Raw genomic sequence first — 19,177 nt, 5'->3', positions numbered from 1 at the left:
TTATCTTCATTTAACTACATGGTTTTCCTCTTCCTCTTTTGTGTTTTTATTGTCTCAAACTTCCCCTTTTTATATTGTGAGTTTGTTACCAACTTAAAGTAGCTATAGTTATTTTTTTTTTTGCATTTTCTCCCCTTTTAACCTTTATGCAATAATAAAGCATTTAAAAACCTGTTCTGACAATTGCAGTTTTCTGATTCTGTCACCTTCTCATGCTCATGATGAGTCGTGTCCAACTCTTTATAACCTTTTGGACTATAGCCCTCCAGGCTCCTCTGTCCGTGAGATTTTTTAGGCAAAAATCCTGGAGTGGGTTGCCATTTCCTTTTTCATGGAATCTTCCTGACCCACAGATCAAACCCATGTCTTCTGCAATGCAAGTGGATTCTTTACCACTGAGCCATCGAGGAAACCCATTTATCACTTTATTTATGCCAAGTTTTGTGTACTTTTGCCTGTTTGTTTCTGGTATAAGAACTCTGTTCAGCATCTCTCATAAGGCAGCTCTAGTGTTGATAAACTCCCTCAGCTTTTGTAAACTCTGCTCCCTTATCCCTTTAGGATGTCCACTATCCTAATGTTGCCTTACCTAGAAGAGTCAGATAGCTCTTTCCTCATTGTTTTGCATCTTAGATTTCTGTCTTCATACTTGCTAATTCTCTCTTTCATATGGTCTGCTTCATTTCCAGTGCTTTTTAATGCATTCTTCATCTCATTTATTATGAGTTTTCAGCTCCAGAATTTGTTTAGTTCTTTCTTAAAGTTTCAATCTTTTTGGTAAAGTATTTCTGTTTATTAGTTTTATTCCCAAGTTCATTGAAGTGCCTTTCTGTGTTTTTGTAGCTTGTTGAGTTTCTTCTTGATAGCTGTTTTAAATTCTCTATCAGTTAGATCACATTATTCTTTGACTTTATGTTTGATTTCTTGAGAATTGTCATTTTCTTTTTGTGGTGCAGTGTTACTGTGGTTCTTCCTGATGCTTCTTCTGACAGAGCATGCAATATGGAACTGGTTAGAAATTAGAGGTCTTTTCTTTTTCCATAGCTGGCACTTTAGCATAAGTTTTTGGTTTCTCTTACCTGAGCTATCTCTGTCAGAAGTATGTCCCCTGCTCTTGTACTCATTATCACTTCTTGTGTTTTCAGGTTCATTGGCACCTTGCTTCTGCCTGTTTAACTGGCAGAAGCTTCTTGGTGTACCTGGATGGTGGTTATTCCCTTGGTTCCAGTATCCTCTGAGTCATAGGCTCTGCCACTGCAGGGGGAAGGGGTAGGGAGAGCCAAGTCTATACCAGTACCTCTTCCCTACCTGGTTTTCTAAGGTTCATAGGCTCTGCTGCTACTGGGGAAGAACAGAGGGGCTGGAAACTTAGGAACCTCAGTGACTGGAGACACAGGACCCCAGCCCCCATTCCCACTACTGTACAGTTACTTGTGGTCATGGGTGTCACTGCAGCCAGGAGGCTGGAGTTGTGTGCACTACATACCCTGCTGTTGCCAGGTTATATGGGTCTGCAGGCTTAGCTGCCCTGGTCAGAAGGTCAAAATTGTAGGTAATACTTTTACTATTCCTTAGGTTCTGCCTACTTTATCTATTCCAGTCCATTCATCTTTAGAGGTGCAGGTGTGTGGAATTCTCTAGCATCTTCGTGTGTTGGGAAAAAACACCTTTGCTGAATTGTGAATGTTTTACCGGTTGTAGATTAAAGGGGAGAGACAAAGGTTGCTTTTCATTCTACCATGTTGTTGATATCACTCCTTCCTTGACTTTTTTGTTCAGGACAAAACACTACTGTTTTCTTCTAGTAGCTGGTAATTGAGAATTTCTTGGAAAGCTGCATATAGCCTAAGAAGCAAAGAGCAAAATCTACTAAAAAGTTAGCTTGGAGCCATTTTCACATAGTTTAGAGTGTTTGACTAGTTATTCATTCAGTAAATATTCATTGAACAACTACTCTGTGGCAGTTGTTCTGTGCTAAGCTCTGTGCTAAAAGCTGGGAAACAGTGTTGAATAGTAATGGCCATAGTTCTTGCTTTCATGGAGCCTGCTGTCTAGGGAATTGAATGCCATTAACTAAAAACTCACACAAATATGTGTGATATCACACTTGTGGTGAGTGTTACAAATAAGACCAGTGTGTTGGTATAAGGGTCTGTGGTGACTGGATTTGCCCAAGTCAGTGAAGGCAGGGATGGTTTCTGTGGGGAAGTATGGATTATACTGAAATCCAGTGCAAAAAGTAGCCATTAATTAGGTGTAAAAGTATGAGACATGTGAGACAGAGTGAACAGCATGGTGAATAGACCATGGGCCTCTAGAACTATCAGAAGGTCAAATGTATTTGGAACACAAGGAGGGGGGCAAAATGTGGTGCAAGCTGTGGCCTAATAAGTAAGAAAGTGAGCCCATCCTGATTTATTATTATCATTTGCCTTTTCATTAGAAATATTAGCATTATCTTTCACATTGATTAAGCCAACAAAAAGAGGTCATGAATAGGAGTGATTAAGTGATATTTGCTTACTACCTAGATTTTCTTTTACCTCCTAGACAGGACACCTTCATGGAAAATTATTTTACTAGTCAACGAGACAACATATTCCGGAATGTGGAGGTTTTGATTTACGTCTTTGATGTGGAAAGCCGCGAACTGGAAAAGGACATGCACTATTATCAATCATGCCTGGAGGCCATTCTGCAGAATTCTCCAGATGCCAAAATCTTTTGCTTGGTACACAAAATGGATTTGGTACAGGAGGATCAACGAGACCTGGTAAGTAGAAAGGGTGATGCACCAAATGATTGATGTGCTTTGTAAACTTCTTTTGTAGAGATACAGGTAAATGTGTAGCATTCATTTTTAGGGAAAAAGAAAATCTTAGTATAGGCTTTCAAAATAAAATTGACATCTGTTTTTAAAAACACTTAAAACAAACCTTCTATGGTAAGGGAAAGATAATGTTCATTTAACAAATAATGCTCAAATTTAGGAAAGGATCCTAACCACATGATATCACTAAGCAGCTTTATATATTTTTAAAATATATTCGCTGCCCTTGTTTTACTGTCCTTCAGAGCAGGCAGTTATTGTCAAGGCTAGAAGACCCACCAGAGTTGAGATAAAGAAAGGTCACAACTGTCTCTAGATTGACCTAGGAAATTGGTATGCACCAATTCAAATGCCAGTTACACAGTGTTAGGTGCAATTCCAAGACCTCATAATTGCACTGATATGATATATTTATCTTCTTTTCTACCATGGGAATTAGTACACAAAGATTAAACCAGAAAAGACACAGTAGGAAGGGCAAACTCCTAGCTAGCTATGAGACCCTAGGACTGGCAGGTCACAAATACAGTCTAGCTTTAGTTTGCTCAATATAAAATGAGAAGATTGGATTTTAAAGTCTAAGCTGAAAGAGAAGATTCTCTATTTCCAAGAGTAAATAAAGTTGAGGAAAGCAGTTTCAAAATATACTGGTGATATAGAACAATATGGTTCCTCTTTGAGTTGGAACCTAGGAGTCTAAGGGTCCCCTTTAGCTTAAGAATTTTTTGGTAATAACTGTGGTCAAGAATACTTTTTCCATAAATAGTTATATGATTGCCTTCAGTGTTCTAGTATTTGCGTATGTTTTGTTGTTTCTGGGTTAACTTCCAGACTTTCAGAAACAACTTGACAGACAGTTCAATATTTGACTCTGAAAAGGACTTTGAAGTGTCTATCCTTTCTAATTCCTTTTCCCTCTCACTAAGTATCAATTTTGTCTTAATTCAGCTGAAAATTCTGTATGTAGCTTGGCCTTGAGATTGTGAGGGTTTGTTATTTTAGGGTTTTCTGTTTTGTTTCCCTGGTCCAATTTACCACAGAAAATCCTAGAGCATTCCAATAGATTTTTTAAATACTTATAATTTTTAGTGATCAACTTAATGTTTTCTAAATACTTATGTAAATATCCCCAAAGATACATTAATGTTCTTTGTGGGATTTTAAGCTTAATTAACAGAAGTATACTCTTTCATTAAAGATTCAGACTTGGAAGTTTTAGAGTAAAATGGCTAGGGTGTTCTGTGAATAGCAATTTCAAGCAAAATAAAGTGTTTCCTTATATGTGTGTGTATTACTCAGGTTCCTCAGAGAAAGAGAACGAATAAGAAATATGTGAGAATAAGAGAGAGATTGAATTAATTTTAAGGAATTGACTCATGATTGAAGAGGTTGGCAAGTCTGATATCTACAGGCAGGCTGATAACCCAGGAAAGAGTCAGTGTTGAAGTTTGGGTCAGAAGGCAGTCTGGAAGGCAGAATTCCCTCTTCCTGGGAAATGGGGGTCTTTTTCTCTTAAGGCCTTCAACCAATTATATAAAGCCTACTCATATTATGGAAGGGGATCTGCTTTACTAAAAGTCTATTGATTTAAGTATTAATCTCATCAAAAATATCTTCATAGCAACATCTAAATTGGTGTTTAACCAAATGTGTGGGTCCTTTGGCCTAGTTAAATTGGTAATATAAAATTATCCATCACAATGTTGAACATAAACTCATGCAAGCTCTGGAAAATATCTGTGTATCTATTTATATTTGTATAAATAAATGTTTTTCCATGTGCGTATGGGTGTGTGTGTGTGTGTGTGTGTGTGTGTGTGTATTTGTGTGTAATGAGTTGTTATATCTATGTAGCCAAATAAATACAACCTGTACAGAAATAATCTGTATGAATGTATGCATGTGTGTATGAGAGAGAAGCATATCTACACAAGTTTAAGTATTTTGATTTATAAAATCTTGATATTGGCATGGATATCTTAAAAGTGACCCAGATTGGGTGATTTGAAATGTTAGATATATTTTATTAAGATCTCTCTATATGGTGAATTTTATTTTCCAACATAGTACTCTCAGTGAGTACTCAGAATAATCAGCACAGTCCTGAAGAATTCTAGTAGCTGTTGCACTTTTTAGACCTGACCTGAAATCATTTCTGTCATCCTACTCTGTGAAGCAAGGTACACATTTAAAAATTCCTCTGGGGGAAAATGAAATACCTCTGTTTAAAATATTTTAAAATATTACACCTCAGATTTTGCAGTGAGAGAGGAGAGCTGTTATATGTTGATCAGTATATTGGTCTTTTTACTTCAGATTTTTAAAGAGCGAGAAGAAGATCTGAGGCGTTTGTCTCGCCCATTGGAATGCTCTTGCTTCCGAACATCTATCTGGGATGAAACTCTCTATAAGGTGTGTATGTTTCCCTGAGTTTAAAGAGCATGAAAAAAAAGCTAGAAAGGTATTATCAAAACTAAAAGAGTCTTTCATAGCAATCTAGATGTGTTGAACTAAAAGAAGAAATTATCTACAATAAATTAAAAAGTATCTAACTTAACCTTAAGAGATTTTGGTTTTGATTTTAGGTTGGGTCGACATACCTACCAGATCACACCTAGTTAGCCCAGTTTGGTCCTAGTTAATTTGATGCAGATCTTCATGACAGTAGAGGTTTCACTGGCCATCATCCATTTTGACCTGTTTTGGTGTCAATGCTGATTGGAACTGTATCTAGTATTCAGGTACCTCTACAGGATATAAGCTAGTCTGTCTAAGTTTGGATGGCAATAGAAGAACAGTATTTAGGGGAGAAATTGGAGAAGGGAGTCTTAGAATGAGACGTGTTATTCCAAGAATATGATAGCTGCAACTTTCATGCAAAATTAAAGACTAGCATTCTTTCAATCAAAGAAATTGTTCCTATTGCTGGGACGAATACCACACTGCTTGTAGTAGTTGTAAAGGTTGCAATAATAGCTGTGTTATGGATGAAGTTGAAATTACCTCATTGGCACATAGGCTCCTTATCCTGCTTTCTCCTTTTCTCCCAGTGATTTAGTGATTTGAAAGACTGGCTTCTTTTGGGTCTTCCTGTGGTCAGACCTTTCCTTCAGACTGTTTCTGATATTCATTGACAAATCTGGGTAGGAAAGCATCCTTCTCAGTGACTCATAGCTACAGCCTCAGTATCAACTGCATCTGACAAGTATCTTCAACCAAAAGCACAGAAACCTGATTTGCCAAGGAGAAAAACAGTTGGACTTTAAAACATAACCACTGATTTTTTTTAACTAATTAATTTTTCCCAATATTATGTTGACCCAGCCTCACTCTAATAACAGATCATTTTGAGATACCTGTCTAGGAAATACTGTTCTAGATTAATTTGGGCCGAATTTCTCTCAAAGCCTTATTCCCATAGAACAGGTAACCGTGAATAACGATGGACATGACGCACTGATAAGAACCAACTGCGGTGTGAAGGATGGCAATACATAACACGACCAAAGACAATTGGCTAATCACAACACTGCTGTGAGTGACAATGTCTCTGCTGTGGTTAGCTTTGGTGCCTTCTCCAAGGTAAATTCAGCAGTGACATTAACACCGACCTGGGAACTTGGAACCTGAACCCCCATGCCTAAGTAATAAAACTAATTGGAACAGAAGCATGGCTCTTACATCTCTTACATCAATGTTACATAGAGCTGACATAAATTTTTATATTTATTAAGTTTTATTCTACAAGCACTCATTGCATATCTGCGTGATACTGTTGGACACACAAATAACTAAGACCAGGTTCCTGTGCTCTAGTAGGGGAAGAGAAGATTATACACCCTACCAGACAAATTGGAGTGATATTTAAAGAAATATTATAATGAAAATTCAAATAAAAGAGCCTTAAGAAAATAGAGGGAGAGTGTGATTAATTTAAGTTCCTATTATAGTCATACTCCTCTGGATGAAATCAGTTTTAGGCAAACACACAGTGGACCATTTTTAATTTGATTAGATCAATAATTTATACAGCTGACAATAAGCCTTTACAAATAATGCCACTATTTTCTCTTGTAATTTCTCTTGTATGTTATCCCATTGAGGGGAGGGGCCATTTTTCTATGTGGCTCTGGTGTTTACACTAAATTGATTATTGGATGTATGCAAATATTGGGTTCTGATCTTAGCAATCTACACTATTGGTCTTAGATATCTATTTGAATGACTGGATTAGAAGTTCTTTAGCCCAGTAAATCAGAGTTTTCAGCTTTCCCTAAGGCAATATGATGGAACTAAAGTATTTGTTGATTTCTAACTATCAGTGGAAAGAAGCATTTCATAAGTGTTTGAAACTTTTAAAAATCTAACTGAACAACAAAAATAAAATATTAGTTTCATTTTCTCACTTCATTTGTGTTATATTTGTTACTAGAATTTGTTTAAGACTCAATTATGACTATATTTTCCTATCTATATATTATAGTATACTTCCACCAGGGAAGCCCATAGTATACTTACACATTTGCAAAGATCTAGGCCTGTTTACCAGTTAGTAATATTGCACTGTGCTTCTGTTCTGTTAGGCTTGGTCCAGCATTGTTTATCAGCTGATCCCCAATGTCCAGCAGCTGGAAATGAACCTAAGGAATTTTGCTGAAATTATCGAGGCTGATGAAGTACTTCTATTTGAGAGAGCCACTTTTCTGGTGAGAACTTTCTGCTGTGCAGGTGTATTTCACACTCACCTTCTTCTGTTCAGCAATGGAGAATATGTTGCCACTTTCAGAAAGACTCGTTTTCCTACTTGTCATTACTTCAGCATACATAGCTTTATTTATGAAGTAGTATTGTTAGCAAGTAACTTGAAAGAAGTTCTTTTGTGTGTTGGTCTTTACTAATTTGTAGCACTTAGACATTTGCAGGTATTTGTTACTATATAATTTAGATTATTTTGTTAATAATTGTCCATTTGTCTTAAATAATTCCTATTTCCCATTGACTTCTGTTATGAAACGATGGGTATTTTCCTTTGAGAAAACTTGCATCATACCCCTTTCTCCAAAACAGTTTAAAACTTTTAACATGGAAGAGATGTAATGGTCAACTCAGTGACATAGATAAGAGTTCAGATGGTGAGGTGAAAGGGCAAAGAGGTATGTTGACATTATTTTTCTTATAAATTCAACTTAATAATATTATCTCCTACTGTGTATATGGCTGTGAGGGAGTATGAAAAACCCAATATTATATTTGTAAGTAAAATGTTTAATAACAGTAATAAAAACTCATTTGCCACGTCAAAAGAACTGCATAAGTACTTGCCGATCACCTGCATAAATATAACCCTAAGAGTAGCTCACAGTAAATAATTTGTTTCTGAGCTCTACCAAAGCTTGGTGATTTTAGACACATTTCTTTTCTTGTTTTACATATACATGGATCTATTCTTTTTTTAAGTTCTTTTCTCATCTAGGTTATTACAGAATATTGAGCAGAGTTCCCTGTGCTGTACAGTAGGTCCCCATTGGCCATCTATTCTAAAATATAACAGCATCTATCTATGTGTCAATCTCAGACTCCCAATCTATCCTTACACCCACCTGTCCACCCTGGCAATCACATGTTCGTTCTCTAAGTCTGTGAGTCTGTTTCTATCTTGCAAACAAGTTCATTTGTATCATTTCTCTCAGATTCCATATATGAATGATATCATGTGATATTTGTCTTTCTCTTTCTGGCTTACTTCACTTATTCACTTAATATGATAATCTCTAGGTCCATCCATGTTGCTACAAATGGCATAATTTCATTCTTTTTTATGGCTGAATAATATTCAATTGTATTTATGTACCACATCTTTATCCATTCAATGTCAGTGGGTGTTTAGGCTGTTTCCATGTCTTAGCTATTGTGAATAGTGCTCCTGTGAACATAGGGATGCATGTATAGTTTTGAATTATACTTTTATTGAGATATATGCCAAGGAGTGGTATATATGCCAAGGAGCTGGATCACATGACAACCATGCTTTAGTTTTTTAAAGAAGCCCCATACTGTTTTCCATAGTGGCTGTACCAACTTAAATTCTTACCAAGAGTGTAGGAGAGTTCCCTTTTCTCCACACCCTCTTCAGCATTTATTGTTTGTAGATTTTTTCATGATGGCCATTCTGACTGGTTTGAGATGACATCTCGTTATAGTTTTGATTTGCATTTCTCTAATAATTAGTGATGTTGAACATTTTTTCATGTGTCTCTTGGCCATCTGTATGTCTTTGGAGAAATATCTATTTAGGTCTTCTGTGCATTTTTTGAATGTGTTGTTTGTTTGTTTGTTTGTTTTGATATTGAGAACCACATGAGCTGTTTGTAAGCCTGGAGATTAATCTGTTGTCAGCTGCATAGTTTACAAATATTTTCTCCCATATTGTGAGTAGTCTTTTTGCTTTCTTTATGGTTTCCTTTGCTGTGCAAGGCTTTTCAGTTTAATTAAATCCTATTTATTTGTGTTTAATTTCTATTAGTCTAGGAGATGGATTGAAAAAGATATTGATGCAATTTATGTCAAAGTGTTCTGCCTATGTTTTCTTCTCAAGAGTCTTATACTGTCCAGTCTAACATTTAGGTCATTAATCCATTTTGAGTTTTTGTGTGTATGGTGTTAAAGAATGTTGTAATTTAATTTTTCAAATGTAGCTGTCTGGTTTTTCCAGCACCATTTATTGAAGAGATTGTCTTTTCTTCATTATATAGTCTTGCCTCCTTTGTTATAGATTAATTGATCCTAGGTCGTGGATTTACATCTGGGCTTTCTAGTCTATTCCATTAATCTATATGTCTGTTTTCATGCCAGTACCATACTGTTTCATTTACTGTAGCCTTGTAGTATAGTCTGAAGTTAAGGAGCCTGATTCCTCCAGCTCTGTTTTTCTTACTCAAGATTGCTTTGGATATTCAGGGAATGTTGTGTCGCCATACAAATTTTAAGATCTTTTGTTCTGGTTCTATGAAAAATGTCATTGGTAATTTGATAGGGATTGTGTTGAATTTGTAGATTGCCTTGGGTAATATAGTAATTGTGACAATATTCATTTTTCCAATCCAAGAACATGGTATATCTTTCTGTTTGTGTCATGTTTGATTTCTTTCATCTGTGTCTTTGTTTTTTTTGCTACTCAGTAAAAACTTGCTATTGGGGACAGTAAGATGAAGAAAAGTGAGGTTCTGGCAGTCTGGAAGAAGTTTTTTATGACACAGAGAAAAGAAAATTGAGATGAGTCTACTATGCTGTAGATTCCCTAAATGTTTTTGTGTTCTATTTCAGTTCTATGGAAACTGAAAAGGTTAGGGCTTTGAGTAGTTCTAGTTAGTGTTGTCCAGAGAAGGCAATGGCACCCCACTCCAGTACTCTTGCCTGGAAAATCCCATGGATGGAGGAGCCTGGTGGGCTGCAGTCCATGGGGTCGCTAAGAGTCGGACACGACTGAGCAACTTCACTTTCACTTTTCACTTTCATGCATTGGAGAAGGAAATGGCACCCCACTCCAGTACTATTGCCTGGAGAATCCCAGGGACGGGGGAGCCTAGTGGGCTGCCGTCTATGGAGTCGCACAGAGTCAGACACGACTGAAGCGACTTAGCAGCAGCAGCAGCAGTAGTTTAGTGTTGTCAACCTCCATTTCTCCCAGTTCACAATGGCTCATCTTTTCATTAGGGGATGAAATCAAATAAACTCCCAGCTTGAAAGAATATTTGTTGAGGAGTTTTGCTTCCGTGTTCATAAGTGTTACTGGCCTGTAATTTTCCTTTTTTGTGATATCTTTGTCTGGTTTTGGTGTCAGGGTGATGGTGGCCTTCTAGGATGAGTTTGGGAATATTCCACCCTCTGTGGTTTTTTGGAAGAGTTTGAGAGTGATGGGTGTCAGCTCTTCTCTAAATGTTTGATCTAAATCACCTGTGAAACCATCCAGTCCTGGACTTTTGTTTGTAGGAAGATTTTTAATCACAGTTTTAATTTCATTACTTGTGATTGGTCTGTTTATGTTTTCTATTTCTTCCTAGTTCAGTCTTGGAAGGTTGTACTGAAACGTGTCCATTTCTTCCAGATTTTCCATTTTATTGGCATATATTTGCTTGTAGTAGTCTCTTACAATCCTTTTTATTTCTGCGGTATCAGCTGTATGTAACTTTTCCTTTTTCATTTCTAATTTTATTTGAGTCCTCTCTTCTTTTTTTCTTGATGAGTCTGGCTAATGGTTTATCAAGTTTATCTTTTCAAAGGTCCACCTTTTCATTTCATTGATCTTTTCTGTTGTTTTCTTCATCTCTATTTCATTTGTTTCTGTTCTGATCTTTATGATTTCTTCCCTTTTATTAAATTTTGGGTTTTATTCTTCTTCTCTAGTTGCTTTAGGCCTAAGGTTAGGTTGTTTATTTGGGATTTTTCTTGTTTCCTAGATAAGATTATATCACCATAAGCTTTCCTCTTAAAACTGCTTTAGTTGTGTCCCATAGGTTTTGAATCATCATGCTTTCATTTTCATTTGTCTCTAGGTATTTTTTATTTCCTCTTTGATTTCTTCAGTGATCCATTGGTTGTTTAGTAGCATATTATTTAGCTTCTATGTATTTGTGTTTTTTACAGTTTTCTTTTCCTGTAATTGATTTCTAACCTCATAGTGTTGTGGTGGGAAAAGATGCTTGATTTGACTTCAATTTTATTAAATTTACCTGGCGGGGCTCACTTTGTGGTCCAGCATGTGATCAGTTCTGGAGAATGTTCCATGTGCACTTGGGAAGAATGTGTATCCTGCTGCTTTTGGATGGAAAGCTCTATAAATACCAGTTAAGTTCATCTGGTCTAATGTGTCATTTCAGGCCTGCATTTCCTTGTTGATTTTTCTGTCTGGATGATCTGTCCTTAGTGAAATTGTGGTGTTAAAAGTCCCCTAATATTTTTTTGTTACTGTCACTTTCTCTTTTTATGGTTGTTAGTATTTGCCTTATATATTGAGGTGCTCCTATGTCGGGTGCATACATATTTACAATTGTTATGCCTTCTTCTTGGAGTGATCCCTTGATCATTTTGTAGTGTCCTCCTTTGTCTATTATAACAATCTTTATTTTAAAGTCTATTTTGTCTGTTATGAGTATTGCTATTCCAGCTTTCTTTTGCTTTCAGTTGCACGGAATATATTTTTCCACCCCCTTACTGTTAGTCTCTTTGTGTCCCTAGATCTGAAGTGGGTCTCTTGTAAACAACATATATATGATAGACACATATTTTAATCTGCGTTTGGTTACCCTTTTATAAAATAGAGATACTAATTGCATCATAATTTTTGTGTGGTTTAAAATAGGACATGATAACATTAAATCCTAGTACAAAGTTCGGCATATAGCTGACAGACTGTCAAACATTGGTTTCTTTTCCTATTACAGCCAACAGAATGCAGAGAATGCAGGTGCAGTTTTTCCTTTTAACTTTGTAGAAACATTATTTTTAATGGCAGCATACTTAGCAGTCATTCTTCCTGCTAACTGATACAGCTGAAGCAACGAGACCTAACCAGTGTCTTCTGCCTCACCCCATAGGCAGGGGTTACTTGCTTGGAAGTTCATTATCCTGAGCCCTGTCTTTCCCACTAGTGTGAATAGCAGCAAGCAAGTGAGCTTTTCTGTCTGTCCTGATACACATGGCATGATAGAATCCTGCTTAGTGGTATTTTCCTGCCACATCTACCACATATGATCATAAAGGTTAATTTAATATGAGCTCTGTTTTTCACCAACAATAACAAGTGACTTTTGGTTTCTCTTGAGGACTGTGTTTAGGTGTTTTGACCATTTTCACTGAGGTGCTTGAAGTCAAGCAACAGGAACCTATTCCACCATTGGGTCTAGGAATTATGTTTTTGAAATTTCAGATAGTTTCAGGGAATTGCCCTGTGAATTTTCTTCTGGCAAATGACTCAGTTTTGCTTCCTACTAGAAACTTAACATCAGCCTGTGGGAAATATTTTTGTGGTTTTATTAATCTGAAAGTGTTAGGGGATGCATTTTCAGCTGGCATTGGTGTCCATCATGATTAGGTTCATTTTTCATTTATAAATAGTACATCCTCAGAGTTTAGAATCAACCAGTTAAGATTTTTAAATATAATACCAAAAATCACTTGGTTATAGCCTTCGTTAAAATTAAGTACTTTAGGTACACCTCAAGAACAGCTAAGAATTTTTTTTTTATTTTTCTGTTTTGATTTGTACTTTTTTGAATCAACAACCATTCTGTGAAATATTGGAATAAGATGAATATTTAAAGTAAGTGAGAAAGGCTAGCAGTGAACCAAAATAGATAATACTTAAATGTTCTAATAAAATTATAACCAAACATTACTGGATGGGTCATCCTTAGGGATGTTGAATTTATTCAAAATACTGATAGAATATGGAACAGATCAATAAAGACAGTAAAGCCAGTTGCCAACTCTACCCTGAAAATCAGGGTGACTAAGAGACTGATGGATGTAATGGCTTGAGGAGTAGTAGAGGGTGATATGACAATGCAGCATGGATTGAAAAGGCATTGCTCTTTTTTGCAGGTGATTTCTCACTATCAGTGTAAAGAACAGCGTGATGCCCACAGATTCGAGAAAATCAGCAACATTATTAAGCAATTTAAGCTGAGCTGCAGGTAAGTGATCTTGTGTGATGTATTCAATATTTATCTCTGGAAAAAATTGTCATATTTGAGAGGTTCAAATACCTTTAGTAGACTCCACTTCTATATTCAGCATAGTTCCTTATATTAAAAATAAATCTTGGGCTTCCCTGGTGACTCAGTGGTAAAGAATCCGCCTGCCAATGCAGGAGATGTGGGTTCAATCCCTGATCTGGGAAGATCCCACAGGCCGCAGAGCAACTAAACCTATACTCCACAACAAGAGAGGCCACCACAATGAGAAGCCCATGCACTGCAACTAGAGAATAGCCCTCACTCCCCTAACTAGAGAAAAGCCTGTGCAGCAATGAAGACCCAACACAGCCCAAATAAATTAAAAAAAATTTTTAAATAAGAGAAAAGCTCAACTCTAAACTTCTTGACTAAAGTGAAAGACAATATCCTTTAATGCAAACTCAACTGATGCAGAAGAAGCATAAGAAAAATATCTAAGGTGAGTGCCCTTTCAATATATTTGTTACTATTTGGGAAGAAATAAGCAGACGATGTCCAAGAAAGTTTTGAAAAAGAAGAAAGAAGGAAGGTTTACCTTACCAAATACCAAGATTTACTATAAAACTACGATAATTAAAATAATGTGGTACTGATTTCAGGAATGGTACAAAGAAGAGCATCTAAAAATGTCTGATCATATTGTCTCAGCTTTGTTTAAATCTAGTTTGAATCTTAGCATTGTGAATGTAGGAAGTAGGAACGGCTGAACATCATAATCTAGTAAAGTTTTAATAATCAAAATTCTTATCATGGTAAAACTTTGATACTCAGACAATAGAATAAGTGTAAGTTATCCCTTTTATGCCTTAGCACACTTTGAGAATTTCTGATATGTTTATGCCAACATTTTTAAAGAATAAATTGCAAATGGCATATAAATATTATTACTCTTTTTGTTTTCAAAGAAATGCAGTCATTTCTAGAATTTCAACATAACTAACTAAAGGTATAGTTGTTAATCTCAATGATAGGAAAATTTCAACAGAATAAACTTAAATATTAGAGAAATCTTCAGCAACATGATTTTTAACGTGAATCTAGGTCTAAGCCCGCTTTTCATTTCACAGTCACTATCAAGTCCTAATCTGCTTTCTGTCAAGGCCACTTTCCAAGGCATGTTAAATTTGGCATTAGAGTTTCCTGGGAAAACAAAGTGAGCTTAGTGACTAACTGTCTTAATGAGGTGGTGGATTGAGATATAATGGTATGCAAGAAAGATAAAGAACATTACAGTATACTAACACATATATATGGAATTTAGAAAGATGGTAACGATAACCCTATATGCAAAACAGAAAAAGAGACACAGAAGTACAGAACAGACTTTTGAACTCTGTGGGAGAAGGTGAGGGAGGGATGTTTCACAAGAACAGCATGTATATTATCTATGGTGAAACAGATCACCAGCCCAGGTGGGATGCATGAGTCAAGTGCTCGGGCCTGGTGCACTGGGAAGACCCAGAGGAGTCGGGTGGAGAGGGAGGTGGGAGGGGGGATTGGAATGGGGAATACGTGTAACTCTATGGCTGATTCATATCAATGTATGACAAAACCCACTGGAATAAATAAAATTTAAAAAAAGATATAATGGTATGCAAATGTTAACATGAAAGATAAGAATGTCTGATATTACTATTACTTTATGTCCTTTACTCACTTTTCCCCTTTCTCCTATAGCAAGCTAGCTGCCTCTTTCCAGAGCATGGAAGTCAGGAACTCTAACTTTGCTGCTTTCATTGACATTTTTACATCCAACACTTATGTGATGGTCGTGATGTCCGATCCATCCATTCGTAAGTTTAAACTTAGCTGACATAGATTCAAAGCCACATATTCTTTAAACTAATTGCCTTAGAAGTTGTACATTATTAAAGATACTGAAAAACTATTTTATAGTGCACAACCCTGTGAATGTACTTAGTGCCACTGACCTATGCATTTAACAGTGGTTAAAATGGTAAACTTCATTTTATGTGTATTTTACCACAATGAAAATAAATTAAAGAAAACAAACTCAAATGTATTAGTTGTGCTCCACATAGGGTATATTTTTAAAGGACTAGTCACTCTAAGCTCTGAACTTTTCATTGTTGAACCATTTTATATGTCATTGTATATTTCTAAGTACCGTACTCCCATATTTGTATTATGGGCATAGAGATAGATATTTGGTGCCTCCATGCCATAATAGCTCTATCGATCACAACTATTGAAATAAAGGTTCTAGCAGTATTTCTAGGATGTTCCCAGAAATTTAAATTATCTCTTAAATTATCTATTTTAGGTTAATATTAGAATATAGCAGAAGATAATGTTTTACTATTAGCCCCAAACTAATCGAGTTTGAAAATTTATTTTGAAAATATTATGTTTAGAATATAAATAAATCTTTCACTGAAAAAAATTAAACTCTTTTTAACTTGGGACATAGGTTCTCTGTGACATACATTGAGGAATTTGGCTCTCTTTCATTTGTTTTTACTAGTAATATATTCCTTTGGCTATTTGTACTAACTATGTTGGCTATCTTCCCTACCCCATCCTCAGCTTCTGCAGCTACTCTGATCAATATTCGCAATGCCAGGAAACACTTTGAAAAGCTGGAAAGAGTGGATGGACCAAAGCAGTGTCTTCTCATGCGCTAAAACATTGCCAAATGCTGTTTCAGAAAAAAAAGAAAAATTGGAATACTGTTTCTTAGTGTTTTATTAGTATATATAGGCTCTGAAATGTTGTGATGATTATCACTTCTGCATTTCTTCCCTACTCCCCAGTCTTAATGTATAGTCTTGAATGCTATTTACTCAAATAGCCAGTAAGAAGTTAGAAGATAAACTGTCTGTGAATTTGGTGTGACATAAAAGTAGGTGATATGTCAGTGTTCTGATAATAATGTTCTAATAGTGTAAGTGTTCTAATGACCTGGTTTCAGTTGTTGTGTATGCCAAAGCCTTTTCCAGCATCATCTTATATTCCTCATCAGATAGTAACCTATATGTTTGGAATATTACTGTTTTCTCAGCATGCACTAAAAATATTCCTTAAATGCAATTATAAATAAAGTTTTGCTGTTACAGATTTCAGTAACATTCTTTTCTTTTTTTTTTCTTTCCCTTGTTTCTTCAGCTTTTCCCTAAGAAAAAGAAAATGAATTTCACAGTTAACCTAGGGGAAGAAGACTTGCTGTTTGGGAAATAGTATAAAATAAAGTTGGTTGGGAAGGATGAGCCAAATGATAGCCTTAAAGCTAGGCAGAAGAGTTTTGATATAATATGATAGGAAATGGTAAAGGAATTTTGAAAGAAAGTTAAGCTATGGGCTGACTGATGGCAGTTGGAGAAACAGATAGTAATCCAGGCCTGAAGTGTGTTGAAAGTCTGTTTCAAGATGCAACTAGAGAAAGAATGAATAAAAAGTTGAGGGAAAATAGATAGTATTTATGAGATGTAAGTCTTCTTTCTATGAGGTCCAGGAATGATTAATTTATATATTCCGTAATACCTAATGGTATATGCTTTCATTATACTCATTAAGTGTTATTAAAACCTCATTCAAGGTGGGAGTTTATTGACTTCATTCCCAAGGAAAAGATGAGCCATTGTGAACTGGGAGAAGTGGAGCTTGACAACACTAACTAGAATTACTCAAAGCCCTAACTTTTTCAGTTTCTATAGAACTGAAACAGGACACAAAAGCATTTAGGGAATCTACAGCACAGTAGATTCATCTCAATTTTATGTCATGAAGAAACTTCTTCCAGACTGCCAGAACCTCATCTTTCCTCGTCTTATTGTCCCCAGTGGAGATAAATAGAGTTTTTACTGAGTAGCAAAGAACATGCTGTCATTATGTAGATTAAAAATGTAAATTCTTAAAAGAATCTCATGGGATTAATTTTATCAACAGTTGCATTAATCTTCTATAGAAGAAGAGTTTAAGTTTGATGTCCTAGATTATTTGTCCTATTAACATCTAGGAAAATGAAAAGAGCAAATGAATAGGGAGTCTGTTCTGTGACTAATGATTTGGCATCTTCTTATCCTTTATCTGGGATGAGATTTGAAGGAAAACACCCAAAAGTGTTTTTTCTTTTTCCTTTGGAAGGTAGTTATAGGTCTCCCGCATTGCAGATATTCTTTACCAGCTAAGCCACCAGGGAAGCCCAAGAATACTGGAGTGGATAGCCTATCCCTTCTGCAAGGGATCTTACCAACCTAGGAATTGAACTGGGATCTCCTGCATTACAGGTGGATTCTTTACCAGCTGAGCTACCAGGGAAGCCCTAGATATAGATATATAGATATTCAATTAGTTGAGCACCAGAAAAAACTGTTACGTGATTACTTTGTTTGCTCTTCATTCAAGCTTTTCTCAGAATCTAGTTATAACTTGAACTTGGAAGATGTATAAAATTATGAAAGATTAGAAAAATGAGGTTAATTTGACTTAATCCTAATGGTAATGAACAGCCAGTCTTCTTTGTCACTGAAGACAAGAAAAAAAATGTTTGGAGATATTTGCCCAAAGATGTGCCACTTAGAAACTGAAATAACACAAGTGGACAGTGAATACATGTACACAGAAAGAGTTGGAGAGAAGAAATCAAAACCAATGATGTAAAACGTATGAGTTTAGTGATACAGTGAGCTGATTCTTTTTATAGGCCTTGTTAGCTATGTTAGTAAGGAGGATTACAGATAAAAAACACTGGTGCCAGGGGGCACTCTCTGTCCCCCTTCTGATGTCTACGTCAGAAGCTTTATCTGCCCCTTTTCATACTTTAATAAAACTCTGCTATACAAAAGCTCTTGAGTTATCAAACCTGGTCCCTGGTTCCAAAGCTAAATCTTCTTTGGACATCACAAATCCGACATCGTTCACTGTGAGCTATCATCTTGGGGGCTTGTTTGGAATCTTCAGGACAAGGTAAGAACACTCAAGAGCTCTAGCCTCTCTGCTTTCTCAGTATACATTTCTCCTTTTACTTCACTAACTCTATGGTGTGCTTGCATGAATGAATGACACACCCTGTGTGAAGCAAGTGATGAGCCCTGCTCTGTGGTTTCACGGTGCCTTGGAATGACTGAAGGCAGCCCCAGAAAGGGGAGCCTTTTTGGGGATTTATACTGACCTACCAATGCCAAGAGACACCCAACGTCCCTGCTAGGGGAGCAGCCAGAAATGGGCAAGGCGTGTGGAACAACCTTTCCTTTCTTGGTCATCTTTTCCTGGTCTCTTAGACCATTTCATAATTGTGTGGGAAATTAGAACTACTAACCTAATCTGTTGGATCATAGACTTTCAAGGGACTTGTGATCCATGCTGTTACTGTGTACTTTTACTTAGACCCCATGTATGGAAGCGCCTGGCCTTGCTAGGAACCAGAAGTTACAAGAGCACATTTGGAAGTGAGATGTAGCTCTAGCTCCAGGAACGCCTTTCAGGCTAGAGGTTACTCTCTTGGCTGCCTGCCTCTGGGGCCAGTGACCTGAAAGTGAGTCTCTGTCACAGCTGTCCCTCTAATCTAAGTGGATAAAAATATTGCTTGTGACCATGAGCTTTTTGAGGACACAGATAAGGAGTTGTAGAATCTGGTCAGATTGGAAGTACTTCT

General features: G+C 36.4%; 1 protein-coding gene across 3 annotated transcripts in view; it reads left to right on the top strand.

Annotated features, from left to right (window-relative positions):
* The window catches only part of RRAGB (Ras related GTP binding B), a 35,382-nt gene extending 18,741 nt beyond the window's left edge, over positions 1–16,641 (top strand). For 2 of the 3 annotated variants that reach the window (XM_065916103.1, XM_065916104.1), the window contains 6 exons: positions 2,551–2,773; positions 5,147–5,242; positions 7,414–7,536; positions 13,430–13,521; positions 15,241–15,356; positions 16,111–16,641. In XM_065916103.1, the coding sequence (XP_065772175.1) occupies positions 2,551–2,773; positions 5,147–5,242; positions 7,414–7,536; positions 13,430–13,521; positions 15,241–15,356; positions 16,111–16,208 (748 nt within the window). In that variant the 3' untranslated portion in view covers positions 16,209–16,641. The remainder of the gene's footprint in view (positions 1–2,550; positions 2,774–5,146; positions 5,243–7,413; positions 7,537–13,429; positions 13,522–15,240; positions 15,357–16,110) is intronic. The other variant, XM_065916106.1, reaches the window with a different exon arrangement.
* The last annotated feature ends 2,536 nt before the right edge of the window (positions 16,642–19,177 follow it).

This window comes from Muntiacus reevesi, chromosome X (assembly GCF_963930625.1).
Source record: "Muntiacus reevesi chromosome X, mMunRee1.1, whole genome shotgun sequence".
Classification (NCBI taxonomy): Eukaryota; Metazoa; Chordata; class Mammalia; order Artiodactyla; family Cervidae; genus Muntiacus; species Muntiacus reevesi.
The sequence above is the reverse complement of the archived record's forward strand: the minus strand, read 5'-3'. Positions and strand labels throughout refer to the sequence as shown.